The 19,963-nt window shown below is 39.7% G+C and overlaps 3 protein-coding genes and 1 pseudogene across 3 annotated transcripts; 3 read left to right on the top strand and 1 right to left on the bottom strand.

Moving 5' to 3' along the window:
* Positions 1-772: 772 nt before the first annotated feature.
* On the bottom strand, positions 773-2,067 carry LOC103845936 (high mobility group B protein 4). Its single transcript, XM_009122851.3, has 8 exons — positions 1,980-2,067; positions 1,853-1,907; positions 1,695-1,781; positions 1,564-1,621; positions 1,442-1,486; positions 1,287-1,367; positions 1,128-1,202; positions 773-1,034 (listed from the first exon to the last, which is right to left on the bottom strand). Exons 2-8 carry the CDS (start codon positions 1,897-1,899, stop codon positions 1,014-1,016), a joined length of 414 nt encoding a protein of 137 aa, XP_009121099.2. The 5' UTR covers positions 1,900-1,907; positions 1,980-2,067; the 3' UTR covers positions 773-1,013.
* A 268-nt stretch (positions 2,068-2,335) lies between these two features.
* On the top strand, positions 2,336-4,046 carry LOC103846224 (annotated as a pseudogene).
* Positions 4,047-8,154: 4,108 nt separating this feature from the next.
* Positions 8,155-11,666, top strand: LOC103845935 (probable acyl-activating enzyme 2). The gene is made up of 2 exons (XM_009122849.3): positions 8,155-10,059; positions 10,129-11,666. Exons 1-2 carry the CDS (start codon positions 9,724-9,726, stop codon positions 11,575-11,577), a joined length of 1,785 nt encoding a protein of 594 aa, XP_009121097.1. The 5' UTR covers positions 8,155-9,723; the 3' UTR covers positions 11,578-11,666.
* Positions 11,667-12,021: 355 nt separating this feature from the next.
* LOC103845934 (protein NOI4) lies at positions 12,022-12,625 on the top strand. The gene has a single exon (XM_009122848.3). The coding sequence runs from the start codon at positions 12,259-12,261 to the stop codon at positions 12,466-12,468; it is 210 nt and encodes a 69-aa protein (XP_009121096.1). The 5' UTR covers positions 12,022-12,258; the 3' UTR covers positions 12,469-12,625.
* The last annotated feature ends 7,338 nt before the right edge of the window (positions 12,626-19,963 follow it).

Here is a 19,963-nt window from a genome sequence, read left to right as displayed (position 1 = left end):
TGATAATGATCCAAAACTTGTTATAATGTTGTTCAACTACATTCCCGGGCCGACTTCAAATGATCGCTACAATCTTCTTGTGGCTTAAACAAAAGCAGGAAGCTAAGCTAACAATGGGAAGATCAACGAGACGAGGATAAACATAATGTTTATCTTTCTAGGGATCATTAGGTCAACGGTTTGGATGTTTGATGACCTCCACGGGCCACGGCTAAGGAGTACCATAACGATATTCGAGCAAAGAAACGAATAACAAAATTGAAGATTTAAAATAACCCAAAATCGGATTAAACAAAAGCAAGCCAAACCAAACAAAGTGGTTGTACCTGGTTTAAGTTTGCATAAAATCGATAAAACCAAAAAAGCAAACCATGAACCAGATTGCAATTTGCACATATATAATCTCAATAAGCAGGCTCCAAACCATAATAGTGTAATGGAATAACATTTTAAGACGAGAAAATACCACTCTTTGGATTGTAATCTAACATACTAATCAGTGTTATGAAACTCAGGAACAAAAAACCATGAATGGTTCCCCTCCTATGAATAGACTCAAACAAAAAGACAAAACGCACAACAGCAAACAAACAGTCAGACATTATCTACGACCCATCCCAGCAAAAAGATTCTGTCCCAATTCAACGTTAGATCAAATATTCCCTTGGAAAAAGCCACATAAGAGTCAAACAACAATATACCAGAGAGAAAGAGAACACACGTTGACAAAATCAAAAACACATCAACCCAAAAGTAACAGATAGAAATCAACAATACATTTAAATAAATCCATATATCACTCATCAAATAAATCCTTAACAAACACAGAAGGTAATAAGGAGACATAGCATCCAAGTGATCCTATCCGACCATACAACTGACCTAAACATCAACAAGTAGCAAATGAGGTTCTTAATATTACAAACACAAAGCATAACCAGTTTTTTCAGTCACACATTCCTAATCCCATCCACAAATCTGAGTCAGTCAATGGCAATAACTAGAAAGTCTCCTTAATCATCGTCTTCTTCCTCCTGCCAAAATACAAGACAGTCCAGAATGTCACATACATGTAAAACAAAAACATAACAAAGCATTAAGAGTTTTATGTCTAAAATAAAAAAAACCTCATCGCTTGCTCCTCCAGCTTCGTCCACTTCAGACTTGGACTCATCATCTTCACCTCTACTGGTTCCATTAGCCTAAACAAGAACACAGTAAGACCATAAAGATACACACAATCTCTCTCTCCCTCTAGAAAGTCAAAGCTGATATATTTTTATTACCAGTTTCATGTTGTACTCTTGCATACTCTGATTATATTCACTCTTCCTGGTCTCTGCCTTGGTGGCATAAGGCGCTTTCTCCTGTACTCAAAACAACCAAAAGAGTTTTTAACTTTTTTGAGCTTAATCTTAAAAGGACGAAGCACAAGACTCACTTCTTCACTCATAGACTTCCACTTGGCTCCAGCAGCCTTCCCAACCTGATGTTGTTTTGCACACAGATTATTATTATTATTAATTTCGAATTACAAATCTGAGATTGTGGAACCTCACTTACGGCGGCGACGGACTTGTTGTTAGGGTTCGCCTCTTTGAACTCCCGTCGAAAATCATCTCTGCGACAGAACATTAATCAGTTCTAAAATTGAAATAAAGCAGTGAGGCAAATGTGAGATTGTGAGGTTTTACAAGAAGACGAAGAAAGCGCTTGGAGGTCTCTTAGGTTTGTTTGGGTCCTTCGTCGCCGTCTTCTTCTTCCTTCCTCTGGTTTTGAGTCTGAAAATCAAATTAGAGGTGAGAGAAGTTGTGCAGATCTCAGATTTCAGAGAAAATGGAGAGAGTGATACCTCTGGTCGGTGCTCGTCGCTTCAGCTTTCGATTGACCGCCTTTCATCTCGAGTTCTGTGAACAAGAGTAAAGAATCGTTAGTGAATCGGGTGACTCGGACTGAGTCGGTGGGAGCGAGTTGATTACCTTAGGTTTTTTTCTTTTTTCTTTGTTTGACCAGTTTGAGTCTGTGTGAGATTTGTTCTTTTACTTGGAAGTGTTTGTCTTTTGACGCAGTTAAGACAAATGTAGATTGACACATCAGCATTTCTAGTTATTTTTAAAATATGCCACGTGCACAAAAAGGCACACCAAATCTACGGATCTCGCCTAAACCGACACCAATCTACCGATCTCCGCCTAAACCAGGTTTTCATTGGTGTTGTCCTTTTTAACCGGTTCCAATTCTTTACCTTTTGCTTCCCCCAAAGTAAATATTCCCCTCTCATCCTCCTCCCTCTCCATATCTCTCTCTTTCACAGTCTAACTCAGGGCCGGTCCTGGACCACGCCCAATGAAACATTCGTTTTGAGCCTCCAAAATTTTTAAAATTTTTTATATTTAAATTAGTTTCCAATTTGTGAAAAAAAAGTTTTTTAGACCCCAAAATTTTAAAATCTTTACTAAATGGTGTTGGACCTCCAAACTTTCAGACGGGCCCTGAGTCAACTGTGAATTTTGGTCGCGCCGTCAACATTGCAAGATAGGCGTTGATCTCGCTTCACTCTCAGGTAGACTCGACTTATCTAAACACCATGTTTTATCCAATCTTCCTTTTCGTTTTGAAGTGTTCTCGGTTTCGATAGTAATATTGAATCCTCCTTTTGTATTCTCTGAATCGTTTGATTTCTATCAATGTGAAAGCATGCAAATATACAGTTTATTTTATTTTTTCGTCTTCTTATCTATAGTGAGTGAGGATCCTAGTTCTGTATTCTAGTTCAAAGCTAAAACTCTTGCTTGATTATGTTCTAACTGAAGTTTTTTTTATTTCAGTTTGTGTGAACAGATAAAACTCTTTTTTCTTTCAAAGAAGTATGGGGCAAATAAGACATATCAATAAACTCCTCTAGCAGATATACGGGTTTTCAAGAAGATGTTTGTTCCGGGTCATATCCATGGGTCCTTTGCCCACTCATCTCGCCTTTATCATGGATGGAAACAGGAGGTACGCAAAGAAGCAAGGTCTAGAAGACGGGTCTGACACAAAGCCGGGTTCTCTGCGCTCATGTCGATGCTACAGTACTGCTACGAGCTGGGCATCAAGTATGTAACTGTATACGCATTTAGCATAGATAACTTTAGAAGAAAGCCTGAGGAGGTTCGGTCTCTAATGGATTTGATGCTGGAGAAGATCAAGTCTCTGCTTGATAAAGAGAGTATAGTGCATGAATACGGGATACATGTGTATTTTATCGGTAACTTGGCGCTTTTAAGTGACCAAGTGAGAGCTGCTGCGGAAGAAGTCATGGAGGCCACTTCTGAGAGAAGTGGTGTAGTGCTTCTTGTCTGCGTTGCTTATAACTCGACGGATGAGATCGTACAAGCTGTCAAAAAATCTTGTGTGACCAAGTTAGATAGGGACATGGAGACAATACAGTTGGTGGATATTGAGGAGAATATGCAGATGAGCGTGGCGCCGGATCCTGATATACTGATCCGAAGTTCAGGAGAGACGAGGCTAAGCAACTTTCACTACAAGAAAACACCGGGATTCCGACGACAATTATCGTCGGTATGTCCTCGGAATAATGGTATTCCGAGGGCATACCGACGAGAAAGGTCGTCGGAAATTTCTCGTCGGAAAGTAAATACCGAGAATTAAAGATTCCGAGGACATTCCAAAGAAACATTTTCTAGGACTGCTCGACGTCGATATCTCCTCGGAGCTTTCCGATGGAACGGTCCTCGGAAACATTCCGAGAGAAAAGAGGTATCGGAATATTCCGACGAATCTCAGCCGTCGGATTATTCCGAAAAACCTTAGCCGTCGGAATATTCCGAGGAAGTGTATCCGTCGGGATATTCTAAGGACCTATGCCCCTCGGAATATTCCGAGGAAGATGTCGTCGGAATATCCCGAGGGATACACTTCCTCGGAATATTCCCAAAATTAATTTTTTTTTAAAATTAAAAATTATTTTTTTAATTGAAATTCGAAAATATAAAATTAAAATTGAAATAGAAAACATATTTAAAAATAGTTTTAATAAATATTAATTGAAAAAATATTTAAAATTAGTTATAATAAATATATAAATTAAAAAAAAAAACATATTTAAAATATTTTTAATAAATATTAATTGAAAAAAATATTTAAAATTAGTTATAATAAATATATAAATTTAAAAAAAACATATTTTGAAAATAGTTTTAATAAATATTAATTGAAAAACATTTTTAAAAATATTTTTTATATATACAAAATTTTTTTTTTATAAATACCTTTAAAAAAGTTATATAAATATAAAATCCATTAATAAAAATTTCCAAAATAGTTTTATATTTCCAAAAAAGTTTTATAAATAGAAAAATCTTTTAAAAATCTATTAATAGTTTTAATAAATATAAATATATTTTATAAATCCTAAAATAGTGTTTATAAATCAAAAATGTTTTATAAATAAAAAATTAGTTTTAATAAATATAATATTTTTATAATTATGAAATCATCTTTTATAAATCCAAAAATCAAATTTATATACAAAAAACGTTTTGTAAAATCCAAAATCGATTTTATATATACAAAAATAATAAAAAAATTATAAAAAAGTTCTAAATCAATTCAACACAACAAATTATCCAACCAAATCACAATTCTAAACCTATTACACAACCAAATCATAATCCTAACCAATCACCCTAACAAAAAACTTCTAAAATCATCAAATCTACTTAAAAACCTAACATATAGAACCTAAGAGAGTTGGATAGGGTCCTTACATGATTTGTGTAGAAATAGAGAGGATTTGCCGGAGAGATCGTCGCAAGAGAAGGGGGAGATCGCCGGAAGAAGAGAGAGATCACCGGAGGAAGAAGAGAGAATGGGGAAGAAGAAGTGTTTCGTGTTTATAAAACCTAGGGTTCGTAGGAAACTATTCGTCGGAATTTCCTCGGTATTTTCAATTTCAATTTTCGCGAAATATTTGGCGGCAGGTTTGCCCGGTTAAATAAAAATATTTCGAGGAAATTCCGACGGACACTTAAATATCCGTCGGAATTTCCTCGGTATGTTCATTAATTCGAGGAAAAAGAATATCCTGTGCATGTATTTCTATTGGTTTATATTGTTCCTCGGAATTTCCTCGGAATATTCTGAGGCAATTCCGAGGAACACATGTTTGGGGTTTCAAAACATTAATTTTTTTTGCCCTATATCATTTCTTATACAAATGCAATGCATACCATTGAGGAATCTTTGTATAGATGATCATAAACCATGAAATAACAAAATTTCAAAACGAATTGTAAGTATTCCCTTTACCGTTCATTAAAGTGTATAAGTGTTTCTCTTATGTTATGGGGATTTCGTTCATACAATCGGAAAAGTGTTTATTATAGGGTAATGAACAAATTTTTGACTTCATAATCAGTCTAAGACACTTAATAAGGGTTATATAAGTGTTATTCAAACCGCAAAACGTTTTTTCGGTTAAAAAACCCTACTTCCTCGAAAAAGCCTCGGAATATTCCGAGGAAATTCCGAGGAACACTTGTGATTCCTCAGAATTTCCTCGGAATATTCCGAGGCTTTTCCGAGGAAACTGAAACCCTAAAAGCAAAGCCCTAAATCGTCGGAAACGTCTTGGACTATTCCGAGAAAATTCCGAGAAAAGCCCTAAATCGTATTATCCCTCGGAATTTCCTCGGTATTCTTATATTAAAAAAAAAGGTGATGCTACTCTGTTTCTGAGTCATCATCACCAGATGAATCTGAATCTGGATCTTGGTGAAACTCTCCAATCTCTGGTTCATCCTCTACGTGAACAACATCATTTGTTACTTTTTCAAATAATTTTTTTCCTCAAAACAAAAAAAAAACAATCATTTAAAAACTCATCATTTATCCGGTTTCGCAAACCAGTTTTCACAATCTTCATCGTAGAAAAATATTTTTTAACTGTTGCATTGGGAACAAATAAAGTCAAAACTAGCTTTAAAAGCTGATAAACTTGAGGATGTGAAAGATGTTTCTTTATCTCCACCATCATACATGAAAGACCTCCAAGATGTTTCAAATTAGCAAATCTTTCATCATTCATGGATGTTATCAATATAGAGATCAAGTTGATGTTCAAGAGTCATTGGCTCCATATGACTATAATCTTCAGAATAAAACTCGGACAATCTCATAACTTTCAAGTTATCAAACTCACGAAATGAATCACCGGGGCTCAAAGAAGCAATGCAACTAAGTAATTCAGTGTTCACCTCATTAAAGAGGTCATTAAACTCTTGAATTTGCATATCCAATACAGTGTAATAGCATTCCACCTTGTAACGATGCAAGTTGGTTATATTGCTTTTTTTTTTGAATTCTTCAAATTAAATTCATCATCAATAACCAACAACTCAGTCTTGTAATTCTCAAAAAAAAAAAACTTTGTTGATTAGAGATTCCCATTCATTTTCTTTGAGCTTACACAATTGTTGCTTGGTGGATTTCACAAGCAGCATAGCATTCAAAATAGTCAAGTCTTTCCTTTGAAGATCCTTTGATAAGTTATTTGTGATCCCAAGAACAAACAACATTAACGGTAAGAAGTAATTCAGAAGACCATTAGTTTGTCGTCTTTTGATACCATCACTCCCATCGCTTTCGACATACTCAAGTACTTTAATAATAGAAAAAAAAAATCACCAACCGCAACAATGTTTTATAATGAGAATCCCAACGAGTTTTACCGGGTCTTTGAAATGAAACCTATTGGTTTAGTCTCTTTAGTGTTTTAATTTCACCTTTCTGAATTCTTTCCTCTATTATTTCCGAAAGTTTTACCAAATCATATATTTCCTCTTACAAGAAGCTCCAACCGCATTAAAAAAAAAGACACAGAGCTTGTCAAAGAAATCTCCAACTCGAAAATGCTTTTGAGCAACTACAACGACAACTAACTCGAGCTGATGAGCAAAACAATGAATATAATATACAGAACTGCATGCTTGCAGTATTAAATATCTCAATCCATTTAATTTACCCTTCTCATTACTGGCTCCATCATAACCTTGTCCTCTGAACTTTTTCATACTCAATCCATGTTTAGCAAACAATGAATCAGCATCACACTTAAGAGATAAAGAAGATGTCTCTTTCACATGAACAATACCAACAAATCTTCTTTAAATATCTCATGTTTAACAACAAAGACAAAAAGCATTGTCATTTGCTCTTTATCAGAAACATCTGCAGACTCATCTACCAGCAAAAAAAATATATCATGACCAACTTCTTGAATAACATATTCAATAACTTCTTCTGCAAAGCAATGAACTATATATGTCTGAATTTTTTGGAACACCATCTGATTTTTTTTTACCATAACTCAAATGTCTTTACCCACTAACTACATACATGGTAATTGCAGCAAATGAACTATGCGGACAACCGATAAATTTTGCATGATACATATCTCAGACATTGGATAAGAAGATAACAATTATATACTGCAACTACAAGAGTAACATAACATTTTCCCATTTACTCGGTTCAGTACGCATGACTTACGCCTACACCAACCTTCATGGCATATGATCACTACAAGAGAATGAATACAAATAAAAAATAAAAAAATTTGCTAAGATTCATTTGAAATATATAGCAATCAATTTAACTAAAGGGGCGTAGCAGAGTGTTCTCTATGCCATTTCTGTCTATTCCACTATTCCATAAGAAAAGGTGACAACTCGTCAATCAAATTTTTTATCAATTTCCTTTTCTATTATAATATATTTATATGTAATTATGCTACTATGTTAGTATGTTTAAATTAAATGACTTATGGTTTATTCAATTTGATGATTTATAACAGCACTATATTCGTTTATAAAAATAACACTTCCATATGGTTTTTACGTATAATCTGGCCATATATTTTTAACTAAGCTAAGCTTGCGCGGAATGAGTATTGTGTCTACAAATTCTCTTTTGCATACTATTATTGATTTTGTAATTTTTACATATTATAAAATAATAAAACACTATATATATATATATATATATATATATATATATATATATATATATTATAACTGAGAAGCTAGTACCTATTATGTATATAATTAAATTTCCATGATCACATAAATAAAAACAATTATTCTTGTTTATTTACATTAAACCGTTAGTTCTTTGAGCTTGTTTTCGTATGTTTCGTGTAGCTTCAGAAGTCTATCAGGATAACTGGACGCAAAGTGTCCTTTTTTGTCACACCGAAAGCATGCAATCTTTGACATGTCGAACTCTTGATAGGATCTTCCTCGTCCTCGTCCTCTTCCATAGAAATGACCTCCTCGTCCTGTTTCTATAGTGTCCATTTTATTCTCGATTCGCCTGACTGTTCTCTGAGTTCGCATACATTAGCTTGATATGTTCTTTGTGACCATACTCATCATCTTCTCCAATTTGTTCCTCATACGTTCTTAATCTGCCAATGATATCTTCAAAGCTTGTTACCTTAAGATCAAGGACTTGTTTGAGAGACGCCACAATGTGTATGTATTTCCTTCTAGGAAGGCTCTTGAGGAATTTCTTGACTAGTTTAGCTTCTTCAATGTTCTCCCCTAAAGATGCAGATTTCCAAGAAATCTTAGATAGCTTGCCGACGAAGTCATCGATTGTTTTGGTTTCCTTCATCTTCAAGCGATCGAATTCTGCCATTAGGGTTTGTAAACAAGCTTCTCTAACTCTTTCTGCTCCTAGATGACATGCTTTAATGGCGTCCCATACTTTCTTTGCGGTTTCTAGTTCTCTGACCTGTAAGATAAGCGCCTCTGGAATGGATTGGAAAAGAAGAGCTATGGCCATATCGTTTTTCTCGTTCTCGGTCGTCTCACTTTCAACGATCTCACATACATTATGAACTTTGAGAAGAATCTTCACTCGGCCCAAACTGTATAGTTTGTTGTATTTAGCATCGGACAATTTATGGATGATGGTCCTTCTTTTGGTTTCGCAGGTACGGTTGTGATATCTCTCATCTTTCTCGGTTTTGATTTCAGATTTTGCTCTGATACCAATTATTGTTCAAACTTGTATGATAGCTCACAAGATTATAAGAATTATTTCTTTATTAGTTTAATAAAATTTCTCAAAACTTAAGCTCTCGCAATAATTTCTCTCACTTGTATGTTCATGTTACAACACAACATCTTCTTATATAGAGATCTAAAACTCCTAAACTTAATAGTAAAACTGTTTATCCTAATCCTAACATGAGTAGGATTAGTATGACTTGAGGTTCAAACTATCATCAAGTTTATCTCTAACACTTTTCATATCTATTAGTATGATTTTACTTTGAACTTTTGTATTACTCTAGAACTGTTTGCCCACGTGGTTCAATAAGAAACATAGCTTTAAAAAAAGAAACAGAGCACGTGGTTTAGGGGCTCAATGCGAGAAATTCAGACCAACTATGCTGTAATTTATTGATGAAACGCATCGAACTTGGGCTTATAATATAAGAGGCCAGTTTCCAACAGACCACAATAATTTATAGTTAAAAAAATAATATTCGGACCATCCAATTAAACAGAGCACGTGGGTTTATCCAAAACAGTACGTAATAAGATGAGTCCTTTCTTATCCCTCAGTTCGACCGATGAAATGAAATGAAATGAATAGTTACAATTTCGAGAAGCCGAAGAAAGGCGTTTCAGATTGTTAAGTTAAACCATGAGAATCTTGTTATCTAAAAGGGCAATCAGAACCTTGACCCCACGTTTTCAAAGACTCTGGTCAACCCACTCTTCCTTCTCAACCTCAGGTTCCGGCGGATTTTCCGACGATTCCAAGCCGGAGTCATGGAAAACGATGGATGGTCTTCTCCGATCCCCCGCCAATTTCTCTCCTTTATCTCCGATCACGTTCTTGGAAAGATCCGCCAAAGCTTACAGAGACCGAACCAGTGTTGTGTTTGGTTCCGTTGAGCACACTTGGCTCCAAACTTACCACCGTTGTCTCCGTCTTGCATCTGCGCTTACTCACCTAGGAATCTCTCCCGGCGACGTGGTTAGTCTCTAAAACTTGTTAAATTTCTTTTCTAGTAGTTTCGTTCAGATTAGCTTCTTTTTTTTTTAGGTTGCAGTTTTGGCGCCGAATGTTCCAGCGATGCACGAGCTTCACTTCGCTGTTCCGATGGCTGGTTTGATTCTCTGTCCGCTCAACACTCGACTCGATACTTCTACGTTGTCTGTTTTGCTCCAACACTCAGAGGCGAAAATCCTCTTCGTTGATCACCACTTACTCGAGGTTGCTCATGGAGCTCTTGCTAAATCAGACAGAACAAGAAAAACACCAAAGCTTGTCTTGATCTCTCAGTCTAATGACGATGACGACGAGGACAGATCATCGAGCTTTGATTCTAACTACTCTTTCGATTACGATTACGAAGATCTGGTTAAATCCGGAGACAGCGAGTTCGAGGTGATCAAACCGAGAAACGAATGGGATCCGATCAGTATAAACTACACTTCGGGGACAACCTCGAGACCTAAAGGTGTAGTGTGGTCTCACAGAGGAGCTTATCTCAACTCTCTCGCTACGGTTTTTCTTCACCAGATGCCTGTCTCTCCTGTCTACTTATGGACGGTACCGATGTTTCACTGCAACGGGTGGTGTCTCATTTGGGGAGTAGCGGCTCAAGGCGGTACAAATATCTGCCTTAGAAAAGTCTCTCCTAAGCTGATCTTTAAGAGCATTGCTACACACAAAGTGACGCACATGGGAGGTGCCCCAACGGTGCTGAACATGATTGTCAGCTCTCCTGTGAGGGAGCGTAGACCGCTCCCTCACAGGGTGGAGATCATGACGGGAGGATCCCCGCCTATGCCGCAGATATTGGCTAAGATGGAAGAGTTGGGATTCAATGTGTCTCATCTTTACGGCTTGACGGAGACATACGGTCCAGGGACACACTGCGTGTGGAAGCCTGAATGGGATTCGCTTTCGTTGGAAGAGAGAGCTAAGTTAAAGTCTAGACAAGGAGTGCAGCATTTGGGTTTAGAAGGGCTCGAAGTGAAAGATCCGGTGACAATGGAGACTGTACCTAGTGATGGTGTCACCATGGGTGAGGTAATGTTTAGAGGAAACACGGTGATGAGTGGGTACTTCAAGGACTTAGAGGCAACGCGAAAAGCTTTCGAGGGAGGTTGGTTCCACAGTGGTGACCTCGCTGTTAAGCATCCGGACGGGTACATAGAGGTAAAAGATCGGTTAAAAGATGTGATCATATCCGGAGGAGAAAACATAAGCACGGTGGAAGTCGAGAGAGTTTTGTGTAGTCACAAGGCTGTTTTTGAAGCTGCTGTTGTGGCTCGTCCGGATAATCACTGGGGACAGACTCCTTGCGGGTTCGTTAAGCTTAAAGAGGGGTTTGATTGTGTTAAACCCGAGGAGATTATTGAGTTTTGTAGAGATCATTTGCCTCATTACATGGCTCCAAAGACTATTGTGTTCGGGGACTTACCTAAAACATCAACAGGGAAAGTACAGAAGTATCTACTTAGGAAGAGAGCTGATGAAATGTGAAGCTTGTAATGTACGTCATAAAAAAAACATAAAAGCTTTGTTTCATCTCTGGTATATATATATAAGAAAAAAGATCCAAGAATCGTAAACCACCGCGTGAAATGTGAAGAAACAGATAAGCTATGCCTAAAGGGTTGCTATAATTAGATTTCTTGTGCGGTAAGGCACCATTTTGTAAGAAGTACAGAAGTATCTACTGAGGAATAGAGCTGATGAAATGGGTAGCTTGTGATCTAAGTTATTAAAGAAAAATTAAAGCTTGCTTAATCTCTGTGGTATATATATTAGGAAAGAAAAAGGATCAACCGCGTGGGAAATGAAGAAACAGATCAGCCATGCATAAGGAGTTGCTATAATAATAAAAAAAAGAGTTGCTATAATTAGATTTCTTGCGCGGTAAGGCAAACGATTTTGTACCTCAGAAAGATAGTTAATTTAGTAAGACATTAAAAGAAGAAGACAATAGAATATTCTACCGCGTCTGAAACGAGTTCAATTCGTAGGAAGATTTCAAAAACAATATTTTTTGTCTTCTTTCTTCCTATTCAGTTTCTCTATTATAAATCTGCATCGTGGGCAGACCATTTAAACAAAAACATCAACTCATCAAAGAAGAAGAAGCAAAAGGTGTTTTATTGTTGTTGTCTGAGAGGTTAAAGATTGTTACTTTATTGATCAAAAATGGCATCGAATGACGCTGGAAGGCCGTTGCCTAAATTTGGAGAATGGGATGTGAATGATCCGGCGACGGCGGATGGATACACGGTGATATTCAGCAAAGCCGGTGAAGATAAAAAGACGGGAAGGAGTTCTACGAAGACAGCTTCTCAGAGGAAACAAGACGGTGATAAACCAGTCGTCAAGAAATGGCTCTGTTTTACCTTTTCTTAAACTTTTTTGTGTTGTGTATTTGTTATCGTAAGGGGGAACTTAGCTTTGAGCCTTTGATAACTCTTGTCTTAGAACTTTTTCGTTTTGGTTTATTCATATGATAAAATAAACTTTGATGTTTATTTTCTTATGATGAATCAAGAAATTTTTACCCTCAGAGACACATGTTGTCTTATTAATATCACTCAGAGACACAATATGATACAGCACACTTTCTCTATGCAGAGTTTACTAATATAACCCTCAACCAGACCAGAGACATCTAGTTAACCACTCAATGAGACCAATCTAATTAACCAAAACGAGACCAAACCGATACTTACCTTTTACTTTTTACAAACCATCCGTTTACTTTATCTTCTTCCATTTTCACGGTTCTTGTAAAAACAACTCACTCTCGACGAACCCTAATCCTTTTCTCCCGATGAACCCGATGAACCCGATGAACCCTAATCTTGTCTTTTTTTCTTTCTGATTATCTCCCCCGAAATTCTCTACCCATAAGTTCGCAGAATCATCGTCTCGCCTCCGGTTTCTCGATCCAGAAGTTCGTCGCTTCGATTTCGCAGAATCATCGTCTCGCCTCAGGTTTCTCGACCCAGAAGTTCTTGATACTTGCCGTGCAACCGCTTCATCGAACAACTCCAAATGGAAGGTTAGATCCATTATTTCACTTTCTTTTTGATTCCGTCGGAGACAGCAAACCCTTAAATTTTAATTTTTTTTTTAAATTGCAGATAACGCGTGTGATTCCCGTCTCCCCGAGAGGCTTTTCGCCACTGACAGATTCCCCCGTCATCGTCTGAATATCTACTCTAGGCCGAACATTCTAGCTTTCGTTCGCCACGCCCTTCGCGGTTCTGAAGTGTTTGCAAAGATTAGGGAATCTTCCTTCGGAAAGCTTTTCGATCTCCCAACTCGTCAGTGCCCAGTTTCCTGTAAGCTGATACACAGCCTTCTCTCTCGTCAGTTACGCTGCAACCAAGAACACACGCTATGGTCTGTGTTTGGTAAAGACCCTCTTAGATTCAGCCTCGAAGAGTTTGAGACCATTACCGGCCTTAATTGTGGCTCCTTTCCCGACGGGTACGAAGCACCTGACCACAACCGAAAGGATGCAAACAAGCAGAAGGGCGCACACAAAGATCCGTTGTGGCAGAAGATAGTAGGCAAGTACGACAATATCACCATTGCAGACTTAGCTGAGGAGCTTGAGCACGACCACCAAATGGATGAGTGGAGGAGAATCCGGCTTGCTCTCATCATCATACTCGATGGAGTCTTGATCGCCTCCCAACAGATTCACCGCCCTACGCTGAGGTACGTTCAGATGCTGGATGATGTAGATGCTTTCCTCGAATTCCCTTGGGGGCGCGAATCTTTCCTACACACTGTGCGTTGCATGAAACCGCCTAAGTTCGAGAAAGGCAACCCCGTAGACAGCCCAGTTGATATGCTTGTTCTGAAGCTCAAACAAGAAACATTTCGTCTCACCGGCTTCCCTCTAGCATTGCAGTTACTCGCTTTCAGAGCCATACCCATGTTGCTCTCTAAGATCCCTGCTCCCTTTAACGACCAGACAATAATGGACCTTACCGAGCCTAATCTACCTAACCATCCATCCATTGATCTAGACGCAGTTCTAGAAGTAGAAGCTAACTCCTCTGTAAGTTTATAGCTCCTCAAGCGCCATTTGTTTGCCTTTCTTTGCTGACTGACAACGATAACTTTGTGTGTTCTGTCTCATGCAGCTGCGGGTGACACCATTTATACCGCTAGTCAGGGGACCGCATCCTGGATGGGGGGTATGGCCAAACGAAAAGACAGATGATAAGGTGACATACATGGAGCAGCTGATAGCCAACAACCACTGTTTTTCTAAAGCTATGTGGCCCGGAGGAGATTGCTCGGAGCCTGTTTTCACGTTTACTCCAATACCTGAAAAACCCGTCCACAAGAAACACACTGTTCCGAGGAAAAGGATGGAGTCCACGATCAAACCTCACAAAGCGGGGAAAGAAACTTCAGTACCTTCAGAAAATAGGCGCAGCACCCGCTTGCAAGCATCCTCCACTCCAACCCCCGCCCCCTCCACCGAGTTGTTAGAAGCTAGAATCTCTACTTTGGAAGCCAATGCCACCCTGATGGTAGCCAGAATAACCGGGTTGGAAGCCACAGTTGCGAAGTTGGGAGCATCCAACGAGCGTCTTAAACAAAAGCTACACTGGCAACTTAAAAGGAGCAGAGCCACTTCTTTATTACCACAGTTTGTTGTCACGCATCGTCGCAGGAGCGCACCTCATCGACCACAGTCTAATGATCTCCAAGGTGATGATCATCATGATTCCCCCAACTCTAAGAGGCGTAAGACCAACCAGGTAACCCATTTTACTTGCATAACAACATACATAACCATTACAAAACCCCGTTCTCAATAAACCTTCAGGTAACCCATTTCATTTGATTAACAGGTCTCTGATGGCATTTTGGGTTCTGGATCACCTATTCTGAGTCAATACCGTGCCCAGCATTGTGCTTCTAGACGCATTGATTTCAACAACCCCGTTCTCAATAATCACCTATCAGCTGACAACCACTCTGCTGACCACAAATCCTCTCCCCGTCCACACTCTCCCCGTCCACACTCTCCCCTCAGCCCCTCTCATAGCCAACGATCCAACCAACTCCTATCTACTGACCACAACTCACCTGACCACCAACTTAACCGCCATCACTCTACTGACCACCAATCTCCTAGCCATCAACCACATGACCACAGATCACCAACTCACAGTTCTGCTAGCCACAAATCTCCCAGCCACAACCCTCTGGCCTTTAACCCTCTCGTTGTCGACCAACAGTCTCCTAACCATCAAACCTATATCCACCCATCGCCTGCTGATAACCACAACTCTCCTAAACACGGAGAGCATTCATCTACCCACCTCGTCGTCGACCCCCTTGACCACGAACCACCCAACCACATTCCTGCCACCCCAACATCAGACCCACCCTCATCTGCCCATAACTCTCCTCCACCCGCTATCTCCCTCGCCCAACATTCTCCAACCATACAAACATCTAACGAACTATCACCACTTTTCACTGCGGTCACCTCTCAAAAAACCCCTCTCCCACCTGCTCCCTTCCCTCAAGGAAGTCTTTCACAACAATACGCCCCAATAGGGACTTTGCCACAGTTTGATGCTACCCCTCTTAACAAACCAGCATCCCAATCACCGCCTTCTCACGGTCTTACGTTACCCGAACCTGATACCGCTCCGCCTATCTACGACTCCTCAGCCTTTCTATACTCCCCAATACCACTTTTTAACCCCACACCTGCTGCCACAACCCCACCCACCATCTCCCCTAATCCACTTTTTACCCCACCACCTGCTTTGACCACCACACCCACCAGCTCTCCAAACAAGCCCGCTGGCTTCTCTACACACTACTCCACCCCAAATGCTTTCGCTGCAACTGCTACTCTTAAAGGGTCTAACTGCCGTTTGAACGAACAAGTAAAGAACACTTGCTCATTCACTGATACTTTATGAATCCTCTGCTTATAACCACCATTCTTTCTTAACTCACTCACTCCTTTAATTGCTGTAGGATCTAAACAGGGATCACGGCGAGGGCGAAGCTAGTGATTCATCACCAGACAAGACAGTACGTAGGGTTGTGGACGAACTCAATGTACTGTTTATGACAATAGATCTCTTAGCCTTACAAATCTATGTCTCCATTATAATCGTTGCCCCGTTTATATTGCAGGCACAAACGACTTGTAAAGAAGTTTGCGAGCTCAGTGACTCATCGCCAACCAGAAAAACAAAGGAGCATCAGCCGTCTGAGGCAGAAAAGGTCCTAGCCCAAACTTTCCTCAACCGCCCGGATTTCCCCCATTACCTTCTGGTCACTCCTCCACCGGAGGATCTATGGGACATTTTCGCAAAAACCATGGCAGCCAACAAAAAAGGGTAAGCAACATCACTAAACTTCTTCTTCTAACTATACATTCTACATTTGCACAAATCAACTATATATTTTGTTGATCTATGTAAATCAGCTTCCACGTCACACCTTCAAAACTCGACTTCAGCAACCAGTTTCTCCTCCAGCTCGCTACTCCCTCCCAGTGGACAGACTCTCTGGTACGTGCAAACACACTTTCTAAAACAGCAATGTCCCCCACTATCACCTAGTACTAACTCAATCTCTGTTTGTTTTATCTTTTCTCCTCCAGCACATGGCTGTCCTAATGCACATGCTAGACATGCATCACAAAGATGTGCTACAGATGGAGAATGCGACGTTTATGCCTCCCACCCTCACCTCATTGATGCAGTCCAAAGATCGCCAATTTCAAGCCGCACTTAAGAAAGACAAAATCAGGTGGGATCAGCGGATATCTAAACTCATCCTCCTTCCTGGTAAAACCTGGATGAAAGAAGTGGTGAAGGTATACACTCCAATGATATGGGCGGACAGACACTGGGTTGGGTTAGCGATCGACCTCCGGGCTGGACATGTCGACGTACTAGATTCACTGCCCTCTCTATACAACGAGGAACGTGTTCAACGATTTCTCAGGCCCATCCTCCAGATGCTCCCCTATCTCATCCGCTACGTGGCCAAGAACAACTCCCGTGATCTATCTCCTTTTACATGCCAGCGGAGAACGGGCACATATGAAAACTCAAGGTCTGGCGACTGCGGTCCTGTATGCGCTAAGTTTATGGAGCTACATCTTTACGGTGACCCGTATCCACACATGAGCGGTCTCACAGATGGCATGGTTGACAAGTTCCGCCAACAATACGCAATGGAGCGTATAAAACCATTGTCTTACCAGCTTACTACTAGTCTTCTCTCCCTAACTATAGTTCTACGGATTAACAAGGCACCTTTTCATGTTTTTCTACTAATGTGCCTTCCTAGTTATCGGAGAACTTATGTATTTTGTATTGTTTTCAATCCGGCTAGAAACTACTCTGTAACCTTTTGTCAACAAACTAAACTTGCCGGTTGCTTTAGATCAAATCGGAATTTATCTACTTCTCATGGTAAGCTTCATTGTAGTTGTGTTGTACAGTATACTTTCGTAACCACATCAACGTGTCCACAATATACTTTCGTAACCACATAAACGTGTTCACAATACAAACATGCTCAACAAACCTAACACTCAAAGTTTCAAACTCAGCGTTTAGTACAATCACCTTTAACCACAACAACCTTCTTCACCATCACAAACGACAACCACAGTCATGTCATCCACAAAGGAACCTTCCAACCTCACTAAACCATTCTTTAACCATACGAAATAATCTAACCTACCCAACAATCCTACCCTAAACAAACGAACCTTCCAACCTTGTTCATTTAACTAACTTAATCACATTTTTACACATCCCGTAAATTTTTTCTGGTCCATAACCTACTTAACCACAACAGCTTTCTGTACCATCCAAAACAACAACCACAATCATGTCATCCACATAGCAACCTTCCCCCCTCACTAAACCATAATCTAACCACACGAAATAATCACATTATTCCCAAACCATGACAAACACAACCACGAGTACATCATCCACACCTCCCGTTAATTTTTCCTTAGCCATAACCTCTTTGACCACGAACTTACTGTCCTCCACCCCTCCACTTCTAGCCAGAACAAATATGCGACGACCACCAACATATCATCCACGTCCGACACTGCCGGAGAGGGCCGCAACCATAACCAATCTAGCCACATCTTCGCTGACCACCGACCACTTTCACACGTAATTACGACAACTCCTACCCAGACCACATATCCAACGACCACAATCAAGTCATCCAAGCCAACGCATAGTTCAAACCATTCACCACAACCACACCCTAAACCACCATTACCACCCTGACAATGCCCTAACTAACCACGATAACTACTCCCCTTGCAAACCCTGCTATCTTCTTAACTTCGTAATGACAAACAACACACAAACCGAAACACTTTCACGTTATCCATAACCATAACCAACACAGAACTAACACCAACTAACACAAAAGCTCTTGTTATACTCACACCAACTCAAATATTACCCTGAACACAACTTTTCCAACAACGCTACACCCTTGCTCACCAACAACTAAAAAAAACAACTTTAAACAACAGCCAGCCCTAAACACCAGCAACTCCTACAAACAAACGGTTGCGAAACTAACCACACTCCCACCCACACCCCCTAGATGTTTTCTTACTAAAATACAGAACACTTCCACGACATCCATAACCATAACCAACACAGATCTAACACCACACGTCGCCATCCTAACTTGACATACCTTGTACTCTTAACTAACTTCTCCTAACTTAATCACATTTTTTCACAAACCATGATAAACGCAACCACAAGCACATCATCCACGCATACACCTTCTGTTAATTTTTACTTAACCATAACCTAATTAGCCGCAACCTTACTATTTCACGTCATCCATAACCATAACCAACACAGATCTAACACCACACGCTAACCCTAAACACGTAACCATCCTAACTTGACATACCTTGTACCCTTAACCAACTACTCCTAACTTAATCACATTTTTCCACAAACCATGACCAACGCAACCACAACCACATCGTCCACGCCTACACCTTCTGTTAATTTTTTCTTAAACATAACCTATCTAACCGCAACCTTACTATTTCACGGCATCCATAACAATAACCAGCACAAATCTAACACAACACGCTAACCCTAAACACGTTGCCATCCTAACTTGACATACCTGGTAACCTTAACCAACTTCTCCTATCTTAATCACATTTTTTTCACAAACCATGACCAACGCAACCACAACCACATCGTCCACGCCTACACCTTCTGTTAATTTTTTCTTAAACATAACCTATCTAACCGCAACCTTACTATTTCACGGCATCCATAACCATAACCAGCACAAATCTAACACAACACGCTAACCCTAAACACGTTGCCATCCTAACTTGACATACCTGGTAACCTTAACCAACTTCTCCTATCTTAATCACATTTTTTTCACAAACCATGACCAACGCAACCACAACCACATCGTCCACGCCTACACCTTCTGTTAATTTTTCTTACATCACGTCTCCCTATCTAACCGCAACCTTACTATTTCACGGCATCCATAACCATAACCAGCACAGATCTAACACAACACGCTAACCCTAAACACGTCGCCATCCTAACTTGACATACCTGGTAACCTTAACCAACTTCTCCTATCTTAATCACATTTTTTTCACAAACCATGATAAACGCAACCACAAGCACATCATCCACGTCTACACCTTCTGTTAATTTTTACGTAACCATTACCTAATTAACCACCACCTTAGTGTCCACTACCCCCTTCCTCCACTTCCTCCTGTGTTTACGCCTACTTCTAGCCAAACAGGTTTACGACGACCACAAACATTTCATCCACGCCCTACACTGCCGTTGCGTTT

This window comes from Brassica rapa, chromosome A07 (assembly GCF_000309985.2).
Source record: "Brassica rapa cultivar Chiifu-401-42 chromosome A07, CAAS_Brap_v3.01, whole genome shotgun sequence".
Classification (NCBI taxonomy): Eukaryota; Viridiplantae; Streptophyta; class Magnoliopsida; order Brassicales; family Brassicaceae; genus Brassica; species Brassica rapa.
The sequence above is the reverse complement of the archived record's forward strand: the minus strand, read 5'-3'. Positions and strand labels throughout refer to the sequence as shown.

Bases quoted from the DNA above. Each gene is read 5' to 3' on its own strand.
- LOC103845935 (XM_009122849.3), top strand. From the start codon at position 9,724: ATGAGAATCTTGTTATCTAAAAGGGCAATCAGAACCTTGACCCCACGT. The intron at 10,060-10,128 runs GTTAGTCTCTAA...TTTTTTTTTTAG, and splicing joins GAATCTCTCCCGGCGACGTG to GTTGCAGTTTTGGCGCCGAA.
- LOC103845934 (XM_009122848.3), top strand. From the start codon at position 12,259: ATGGCATCGAATGACGCTGGAAGGCCGTTGCCTAAATTTGGAGAATGG.
- LOC103845936 (XM_009122851.3), bottom strand. From the start codon at position 1,899: ATGAAAGGCGGTCAATCGAAAGCTGAAGCGACGAGCACCGACCAGAG. The intron at 1,368-1,441 runs GTGAGTCTTGTG...TTTTGAGTACAG, and splicing joins GGAAGTCTATGAGTGAAGAA to GAGAAAGCGCCTTATGCCAC. The intron at 1,203-1,286 runs GTAATAAAAATA...GTTCTTGTTTAG, and splicing joins AAGAGTACAACATGAAACTG to GCTAATGGAACCAGTAGAGG.